This window comes from Panicum virgatum, chromosome 9N (assembly GCF_016808335.1).
Source record: "Panicum virgatum strain AP13 chromosome 9N, P.virgatum_v5, whole genome shotgun sequence".
NCBI classification, from domain to species: domain Eukaryota; kingdom Viridiplantae; phylum Streptophyta; class Magnoliopsida; order Poales; family Poaceae; genus Panicum; species Panicum virgatum.
In genome coordinates, this window is record NC_053153.1 from 80115244 (window position 1) to 80125485 (window position 10242).

General features: G+C 48.0%; 1 protein-coding gene across 1 annotated transcript; it reads right to left on the reverse strand.

Annotated features, from left to right (window-relative positions):
- Positions 1-1604: 1604 nt before the first annotated feature.
- LOC120689400 lies at positions 1605-9707 on the reverse strand. The gene is made up of 15 exons (XM_039971686.1): positions 9178-9707; positions 8835-8926; positions 8488-8681; positions 7856-7895; positions 7538-7619; positions 7086-7163; positions 6885-7010; positions 5749-5870; positions 5234-5273; positions 4937-5011; positions 4664-4830; positions 3171-3929; positions 2314-2434; positions 2030-2223; positions 1605-1910 (listed from the first exon to the last, which is right to left on the reverse strand). Exons 1-15 carry the CDS (start codon positions 9462-9464, stop codon positions 1816-1818), a joined length of 2472 nt encoding a protein of 823 aa, XP_039827620.1. The 5' UTR covers positions 9465-9707; the 3' UTR covers positions 1605-1815.
- Positions 9708-10242: the final 535 nt, after the last annotated feature.

Consider the following 10242-nt stretch of genomic DNA (forward strand, 5'->3'; position numbering starts at 1 on the left):
TTTAAATTACCTAATTCACCTCCTCCCCCTCTTAGGCTAGAGCACACGATCCGATCACTCTCAGGTGGATCTCTCCGGCCACGGTGGAGCGGATGCGGGAGGAGGTGATCAAGCTCATCCCGTGGGTTCTGTACGCCGACCCCAGGTCGAGGTTGGAGACTAAGGGATCCTCGACATGGTGGTGCAGATCAAGAAATGATGAAAATGCACACTGTGTGGAAACTTGGAAACTGATAATCATCTTTTCTTTTCATGTGATTTTGCTACAGCTGTATGGTTTGCAGGAACGCCTTCCATCAGAATAGACCTCCTCCCTCAAGGACCACAAGGAGTACAACAAGAATTAAGCTCACTCATCACCCCCTACTACCTCTATGCAGGAAGTTCAGAGGCTTATCACCACTATGTGTTTCCTCTGGAAGGCTCGGAATGATCTTAGATTCAACAAAAAAGAGTGGAAAGTTTCAAATGCCCTTCATGCTGTTAAGGCAGACATCCATATCACACACACTACCACACAGTAGCTGCAAAATCAACCATCTGCACCCACCCAGCCACACAATACATCACCACCACACAAGAACACACTTGCACCTTTTGCATGAACAAGATGCTATGTGGATGCAGCAATCACACCAGACACAAAGAGGTCTAACCCAAGACAAGCTGGCCTTGGAATTTTAATCCAAGGAGCACAACATTCTACGCTCAACAATGTCTTCATTCAGGCAGTTACTGACTCAGCGCTGAATCCATTACAAGCTGAGACACATGCCCTGCCGCTAGCATCAGCAAAGACTTTACAGATTAATCAAGTGCAATACTTGACAGATTCTAAGCTACTTGCAACAAACCTTCACAAACAAGACCCTGTCGTTCTGAACTTCCTGCAATTCTGAACAAGACCACTGATTGCAGATTTCCTCTGCAATTCTGAACAAGCAAACTTAACTGTCATCAAGATTCCAAGACAAAGGAACTCAACTGCACACAATCTAGCAGCTCAGGCTAGATCACAAGCTGACCTCCCAGCTTGCCTTTTTGCTTGCAATAATGCTAATCACTTGGCACCTTGTGATGTCCATTTAGCTCTACAAAATATATATTAGGGCAACTACCGCCTCATATTTGTATCTTGTATTTGATAATTCAATAAAGTTCTTAAGTATCACAAAAAAAAGTTCAGCTACTAGAATCATTAAGGGCGGAGCGAGGGCAACCGCGGACGTCATCATCGAGTTCTGCCAGGGACGGTTGCCGCACTACATGGCGCCGAGGACTGTGGTGTTCAGCGACCTTTCAAAGACTTCGAACGGGAAGATGCAGAAGTAGTACCTGCTCCGGGAGAAGGTCAGGGCCATGGGAAGCCTGCGTAAGCCAGATAGAAGCAGGTTCTAGCTGACTTTGTTCCTGGCAACAGGCTCATTCCTGAGAGCCTGCTGATGGTTTAGCTTGTTCAGTTCTGCTAATGCAGTTTCAGTAAGGTGTGCCATCATGGATCAGAGAAGAGAGGCATTCGGTCTTGTTCTAACAACCAGCATGTTACAACATATCTGTGAATCATGAATCGAACCTCTATACAGAAACGATATTCTTGGGCTATATGTGTGTGGGGATTGTTTATTATTGGATTATGCGGTTTAAAATGTAACCACTTCCGGATGCAAGCTCAGCTTTGCTTTATTCAAACATATACACCAATCGCCAACAAAATCTGGATAAACCAGACCTAACATATGGACAACACACAAGTTAAACAACAATCTCACCGCGACACAAATCGGATACCATCTCGAGTTCTAACCTCTACAGCAATCAAAGGAAGCAGATCAGGATGAGCACCATGTGGAAGGAGATCACGGACATTCTCCACATGGACCCGGCAAACACCGTTCTCGCTGCTCCCCCCTCTGCAAGACCAACAACCATTAGAACCTGATGCACTCAATGTGGTCGGAAAATGTTCAGGGCTGCAGTTTGCAGGCTGTAGTTTTTTTTTTTTTTTTGAGGGGAACAGGCTTGTACTTACTCTGGTCGCACGCTGTCTGGTTTGCAGTTACAAGAGCGGTGTGTATTCTGAGCGACGTGGTGTTGGAGTAGCCGCTGTACGCACAAATCTTGGACTCGCAACCATTGCCGTTCGTCGTCTGCCCAAGCTTCAGGCCCCCATCGCAGGGCAGCACGGCCGGGCACCCTCTGCGCTGAACTGGAGAACAGTCTAGCCTGGAAACCACAGGGAAAAGTGATGTAAATAAATTATCGTGGTCACTGATTGATAAACGCCAAGAGAGGAACGGGAGCAGGGGAGCTTACTGCTCGTAGTTGTTTGCACTGCAGCTGCAACGCATGCAGTCTCCGGCGGTGAGCGCGTAGCTGCCGTTCGGGACGAGCAGATTGTGATCAGCCGAGGTGTTGCTGATCGACGAATGGCAAACTGTACAGAGATTCCAACAGCAGTTAGTACCGACTGGTGGCTGCGAAATCATTTGAGCTAATGAGAGAAACAATAATGAACAGTGGTCAACGGGATGCGTCCACATATCAACGGCAATTGTGACTCGTTAGCAGAAGACAGTTTGGCCGGTGATAGCAACATATCTAACAACTTAAAAAGTTAATTTCTTGGACGAGTTCACTTTTTTAGTAGTGGTTTCTTAAATATTCGAATCATTGGACTTGTCCTGGCGCGCAGGATGAACAAATAGCGACTTGTCTAAACTCCAAATGCTCTCGGCCTCTCTGAAGTCTGAACAACCTTGCTTGTGCAGCAACCTTGTCCAGCTCACCAAGTCAACGAATCTTTTCTTTTTAAAAATTTTAGTAAATAATATTCTTCACCCACAGGAAGCATGGCCGAATCCAATTATTCCAGCAATATCCTATTAGAACCTTGCATTTGGTTTAGCCGACCTAAGTTACCTAGGACAAATTTACGAAAGCGAAAGAAGTCATCTCTCTGCCTCGAACTCACGCACTCATCTTCTGCAGGTGACTCGTCAGTTTGACTCCTTATCAGAACTAGCAACACTAGCGGTTTCGCAATCATGGCAACTACGCAATGAATCGTATGATTCGAAGCTCCATGCTAGTACCATGTTTTAATCATCGAAGTATACTGCATACTACTATGCAAGATCGCAAACGAGACGAAGAGGAACGCCTGCACTTACCAGGTAGGGGGACATCCAGGATCTGCCCCTGCTGCAGGTCCTTGGGGTCGGCGATCTTGTTCAGAGTCAGCAGCGTGCGCTCGTTCACCCCGAACCTGGCGGCGATGCCGGCCGTATCTTCCCCCTTGGCGACGCTGTATGCGAAGTGCATGACGGCGGCGCCGTCCACCGGATCGCAGGTGCAGGGCAGCGGGATCAGCAGCTTCTGGCCGGGGTAGATGAGGTTGACGTCCTTGATGCCGTTGGCGGTGGCGATCTCCTGGTAGGTGACGAAGGCGCCGAAGACGTCGCGCGCGATGTGGTCCAGCCCGTCCTGCGGCTGCACCACGTAGACGGGCCCGCCGTCGGAGTGGGCCACCCCGTTCCTCCCGCAGCGGCAGCCGAAGGGGACGCGGACGGTGGCCTTGGCCGCGACGGGCGCGGAGGGGGGCGTGCCGGCGGGGAGGCCGTTGGCGCCGAGGAGCTCGGCGAGCGTCGTGGTGGCGTTGAAGCGGGCGGCGAGCTCCGCGTAGGTGGTGGCGTTGGGCACCGCGTAGCCGATGGCGGACCGGCAGGAGGTGCCCGGCGAGGCGCAGGTGAAGTTGGTCGCCGAGGCGGGCGCCGCCAGGAGGAACAGCAGCGCGGCGGCCGGTACGGCCACGCGGGCGGCGAGCGACAGCATCGCGGCCGGCTCCGGCGAGGGGAAACTGGGAAAGGTTTGGGAGGGTGGGGAGGTTTGACGGGGGTGTTGACGCGGGAGGAGTGATGGTTGCCCGGCAGCTCAAGCCAGGGGGGTTAAGCCGGCTTAAGTGGTGGCAGTGTGGGCCCTCTCGTTTGATTGCCCTTGCAGAAAAAAAATGGTATCGGAGAACTGTAACGAAGAAATCTGCCCCAACAGGGAAAATGCGAGGACTTTCCAATGGGCAAGAAGAGTCCATGGTGGACTGCCAGCTTCCGAGCTTGAAGAAGTGCAGGCTTTGCCTCGTTCCCGTGTTCCGACGGGCGTTGTCGATGACTTGGGCGTCGTCGTCCACCGGCGACCAAGACAGACTGGCTGGGGCCTGGACGCGAGGAAAATGGCAAGTTGCCAAGGACGCGAGGCCGACGTCTCCGCGCCGGACACTAGTGCCGTCGACATCACGCGCTAACCCTAGACGCGTGGGTACTCGACTCGGTGCCCTGGAAAGCGTTTTGTCCAGCTGCCTTGGGAAAAGGACAACAAGCTACAAGCGCGTGTTCAGGTCTATGGATGATTCTAATCAACATGAGACTTCTCTCCTCAGAGAGTAAGGAGGGAATAAAATCACTAGGCATTTCATTATTTCCACATGATTAGCCGAGCAAAATTTCCGATCGTGAAAACCTAGAACGTAGAAGGAAAACATACAAAAAGAATGAATGAACCAATGGAGGCAGGAATGGGGTCGATCAACTTCCTACAGAAAATGTTCCCTTACAGGCAAAATTTGGAGCCTAGAAAACATAAAATTCTTTTATGCTGACGATCTAAATTCACTCAAGAGGGGTGGAGGGAGGCATGCCGGGTGGATCATCCTTTGGTGGGGGTGCGGAGCTGAAGTCGATATTCGGGAATACTCCGGGTGGCCTCTCAAGAGGTTGTATGGACAATAACTGGGTCGAGTCCCCGACGACATCGGCCCATCCATAGTGAGGCTCGGCCCTGATTCAAATGAATGCAAACAGATGAGAGTTGTATTCAACCGATCCGCGTCAAATTAGTACCAAGGAGATGATGCTTAAAAGCATCAGCAGAAGAAATATCTTACTCATAGTATGTCTCCTCATCGACTACCAAATCCCAGCTCTCGCTAGTTGTGCTCTTTCCATACTTGTGTACTTTTCTGAAAATCCAGGACAAATATGGTTCAGTAGTGATCCACTGGTAGTGACAAAATAGTCAACTTCAAATCAATTTACTAGTATTAATATCAAATATAACTATCATTTGCATGGTGATGCTAGGAAAAATCTGCAGTCAATAGCAATAAGATGTTTGAAAGGTCTACAGTCCAAATTCCAGTCAAATAATACATTGTTAGACCGAACATTATTATGTCACGTACCCATTACCAAAGTGTTCTTCTCCCCAAGTTCTTGACCAGCCTGAAAATTTCAGTACAGATGTAAGCAGCAGAGTACATATTATTCCAAGTAGATTATGTTTACTTTATATCTCCATCATAAATTAGTGGACCTAGCACAATCACAAGGAAAGATAAAAGGCTCAGAAAAGTAAGAGGTGGAAGAGAAGCATATCTCAAAAGTAACATTTCACAGTGTACTAAATACTTTTCTTGAACATGACAATGTACTAAATATAAATGTGAATGATACATTATATAAAGGTATGCGGATGTGCTGATTTAGTCGCTAGGATTTCAATACATCTTTGGAGGTTGACCTGGTCTTCCACAACCATGTTTTTTCTATCATGATGGTCGTACTTAGAAAAATGATTGATGGATTCAAGAACACATTATGTTTGCAATTGGAGGGACTACTATATCTTAGGAGTAATAACTAGCATGCAGATGAGAAAATGTTGTGCATATAAGCATTTAGTGGTGATGGTTCTTACGTTCACCGCCAGGAGATACATGCCAGGTCTCCCCTTGTCGAGAACCAATTCCTGCAAAGAACTTCTCTTCCCACTTGTCCCCCCATTTGGTGCCTAAGTCTGTTTCTGCCCACTTATCCGTCCTGTAAGAACACCCATGCAGTGAAGGTGTTATTAACCAGTGGCCTAGTGGCAGTCAAGGAGACAAACTATGCAACATTAAACTTCCCAATATCATGCTGAACTGCAAACAGAAAGCCAGGGCATCAATTTGTCCCTCGGAGGAATAACTCAATGTCAAAGGATCACTTCGAACTATGTACCAGTGGCAAGTGGTGTAATTAACCAATTGATATGTGAATCTACATACCGATACAAACAACTTAACAAAGCATTTCACAAGCAAGTTGGGGTAGGATCAGGGTTTCATTTACCGACCGGACCGGCCAAACCGCCGGGGTCCGGTGCCGGTTTACCGGTCCGGTTTGGCCGGAAACCGGTCGGTACCGGTCGAATTCAAATTTGAATTCAAAAAACTCAGTTCAACCGGTTCGTACTGGTATACCGGCCGGTTTGACCGGTTTGAATTCAAATCCAAATTTAAAATCGCATGTGTAACCGGTTTGGAGTGGTATACCGGCCGGTTTGACCGGTTTACCAAGTGGGCCTTAATGGGCCGTCTCATTTTTTTCCTTTTCTTTTTTGGTTTAACTTTAAATGCCCGAAAAGTATGTTAAACGAACGAATTTTTGAGAAAATTTGACACCATTAGATTCGTCGCACCTTGAAGTATTTTTAGGAATTTTTTGGGAATTTTTCATTTTTTTTAATTCAAATTTGAATTTTGAATTTGGGCCGGTTTGGTACCGGCCCAAACCGGAACCGGACCGGTTTGACCGGTAACCGGTCAAACCGGACCGGTTCCGGTTTGGGCCGGTTTTGTAAACCCTGGGTAGGATAGAGTTGAAACCCAACAGAAGCTACTAATCAAGGTTCAGGCATGTGAATAGCTGTTTCCCATGCACTCCTATTCAAGGCAATATGGAAATCGTGATTTGGCCACTAAATATTCAAGATTAAGCACAACACCGGCCGTATAGATATACATGCATCTTCTACTACCATATAGCTTATGCTGAAAATATGAAAAGGCTCACCATTTCAATACAAATCCACGGCCATCATAATGTTCACCCCACCTCTCCCACCAAGACTGTTCATTTAACCTTCCATATTTGTGGGCACCTTTTTCCGTCCAACCCTTGGCATCATATTTCTCCCACCTAGTAGAAAGCATTAATGGATCAAATACAAACTTTCAAAGAGAACCAAGCGAAAAACAATGATCTAATTCTCACCATTTCTCATACCACCCGGCATTTTCTGCACCTGACTTCGCTTGTTTTTCAGCACTTCTCTCTATCCTTGCAAGATTGCTGTATGGGACAAGACAAACTGTGTCAGTATCTCTCAAGTGTGATCATTGTCACCTAGAATGGATGTCAAAGAAGAAACTGACAAATATGACAGGTATTTTTTAAGCTAAGGTTGGGCTACATTCATGGCTCCATGTCTGGAGATTGTGTTGGAATGCTGCTGTGCAAGGACAGTGCACTAAATTTCACACCTACTGATCGAACTAACAACATGAAGGTAAATAGATCGAAACAACCCACTTGTACATAAAATGATCTATCTAACTCTTTGTTAGGTCACTTAGATATGCAATGGGGGCTAAATCTTCTGTCTTACTTACACAGGCAGGACTGGTATACTTGGAATATATGAATTTACAGATTAGTTAATTTACCTCCACTCATCTTGGTACAAAACTTCTTTCCATTTTTCCCACCAAGAGTCACCTTCAGCATTCTTTCCGGATTTCTCAGCACCTAATGTTTCGTAGTTGTATTTTATTGACAAGTCAGATGCGAGCATAGATTGAACAACAAAACAAAGGCATTCAACATAGATAAAAAAAATGGAACTTGTGCGCTAATGCGCAATAATGATTCTAACTTAGCAATTCAACAGTCTAATGAGTTTTATATACCATCTTAAATTACCACAGCACATATATGCTGTCAAAAGAGGCAGGGGCTCCATTAAATAAAAATAATTTGCATACCTAGTTCCTTATATCCAGTCCAGTCACTTTTCTCCCACCACTGCCACATATAATAAAGTTGTTAAAATTTGCAGTAATTAAATAAAAAGATTACCGAACTTGCAAGCTTTAGTTCGTCATTTATCACAAAGAATGGTTCTTTTTCCAGTACTTGGTACGTAGTAATTTGTCAACACAGCCAAGTGTCTAGCTTTGGAGGCTAAGGTTTCAAGCCTCTATACTGGATTGAGTACACTGAGTTGAAGCTAACAGAGAGTAACCATGTGCAAGTGCCCATGCTAGAGATTTTGAGTGAAATGCAATAATTACCATAATTCAAAAGGTAATGCCACAAACGTCAACATTTAGCATGTTAAAAAACAAACTAACTCACTAACAATATAGATCAAGTTTGCAGACACATTATAGAAGCTACTGCTTAAGAAGCAATAGTTAAAAATCTAGTAGAGTTTGTAAATTGTGCTTAAAGTTGAATTGCTACTGAAGCACGTCAGGTAAAATAAAAGTATGACCTAAATGTAGAGCCCAGCAGCCCCGCACCGATTATTTAAAGCTGCAAGCATGTTGTAAAGGCAATTGCACGGAGGACAGGAATATGATCTGTCAGGATAAGTAAAGAGCCAAAAACATACAGTCTCTTTCCATTCAGTGGAACCATCATGGCTCTGTCCTCCCATTCTTGCCCATCGGCACCGGAACCCATTTTCGCCAAGATCCTCTCCGCTCTCCCTGTACCAAGTGCTCCCATCTTCATTTGTTCCAGACTCCTTGACTGCTTCATCCAGCAAGTTGATCCCCCATTCCTTCTCACTAGCAATACCAGTGTCTATAAGGCAGGTGCCAAACAAACACATGCATTTCCTTAGCAAAGGGAGAACTAAAGTTGGGATTCTACAGGTGGGAGCATTTCATTTTTGGAGTAAACCAACATTTCTCTGGGAATTGCTCTTAGAATTGAAAATGTCAGCAAGTAACCTACCTCTCTTGGGTGGGGTGTCCCGGGACTGAGGCGCCGGTCCCCTCTGCGTGCACCTCGGATAGAAATCCTGTTGCTTGAACTGCCTTCTTGAACTTTACTAGTAAACAAAAAATGCGTGTCAAAATCTCATTCCCTAAGCAATGTGCATTGGACTGCAATATATGAAACTTGTGATAAAAGCATTGGCACATTAACTTGTCATTACGCAATCTAAATTAGCAAAAAGAAACACCACATGTCGGAATGCTGCAATCGACTGGGAAGTGTAAAATGCGAGGCCGGGCACACTCTACAAGTCCGTAGAACTAAAAAGGTCCCAAGATGCGATGCGACGTCTCCGTACCGAGGCGCAGGGAAGGGGAGCGGAGGCATGGCGGTGAGGCTGGCGCGCCGCCGGCCCGGTGCGGCGGCGGAGGGCTTGTTCCCATCGACGCGCCACTCCTCGGCGCGCTCGGGCGCGGCCGCGGCCGCCCTGGAGAGGCGCCTCCGCGGCTCGTGGTCGGGCCCGGCGCAGCAGCACCGGATCGCGGCGCGGCGGCGCGGCGCGGGGCGGTGCGGGCAGGGCGCCGCCCCCCTCGCCGTGGTCAGATCGAACGGCGGCCACGCGAGGCCCCTGGAGCACGCGGCCATCTTCTCATGCCACGGCGCGGGAGGGGCCGTGGGGGCGGGCGCGGCGGCCGGTGCCGGCGGGGAGGGGATGGGTCGCCTAGCAGTGGCGGGAGGAGGCAGGCGGAGGGGAGGGTTTTATACGAATGGTGGGGCGGATGCAGGCGGTGCGCATCGCTGCTCCGAGCCACCGAGAGCGACTGATAAGGGTTCGCTGCCGCGGGGCCGAGAGAGAAATGGGAGAAGTTTCTATGGGTTTTATTAGATCTTCGGAGATTGTTTGGATGGAGGACGGGAATGGCAGGGATGCTTGATCTGGGGCTGGGAGAGACGGGACGGGAGCAGGCGGGGAGACGGAGGAGGGAATTTTTTATTTTAATCTTTTTTAATTTAATATTTTAATAATAACCCGTACGGATCTAAATTTCCAAAAACTAGCTTTTTGGTCGCGCCAAGTCTCGTGGCGCGACTCGCCACATGCCTTGGCGCGACCGAGCTGTCACGCTGGCACACGCGTTACAGCGAGCCTGACGTGGCAAGGCTGAGTCGCGTCACATGCTTTGGCGCGACTGAGTCGCGCCATGCGCCGTGGCGCGACTCAGCCTAATACAGGCCCACCCAGCCAGCCTCCTCCTCCTCCTCCCATTTTTTTTCCCTCCACTCCTCCACTCGACCCGACCTCCATGGCGCCGCCCCTCCCTCTTCCCCTCTAGATCCACTCCATCCTCCACCCGATTCGAAGGGGAAACGAAGGGAAACCGATCCTTAAAGGTAACTCCTCTATTCTAACCGATTGGTTTCC

Bases quoted from the DNA above. Each gene is read 5' to 3' on its own strand.
- LOC120689400 (XM_039971686.1), bottom strand. From the start codon at position 9,464: ATGGCCGCGTGCTCCAGGGGCCTCGCGTGGCCGCCGTTCGATCTGACC. The intron at 8,682-8,834 runs GTAGGTTACTTG...CCTGCCTTATAG, and splicing joins GGACACCCCACCCAAGAGAG to ACACTGGTATTGCTAGTGAG. The intron at 2,224-2,313 runs GTAAGCTCCCCT...TGTGGTTTCCAG, and splicing joins AGTGCAAACAACTACGAGCA to GCTAGACTGTTCTCCAGTTC.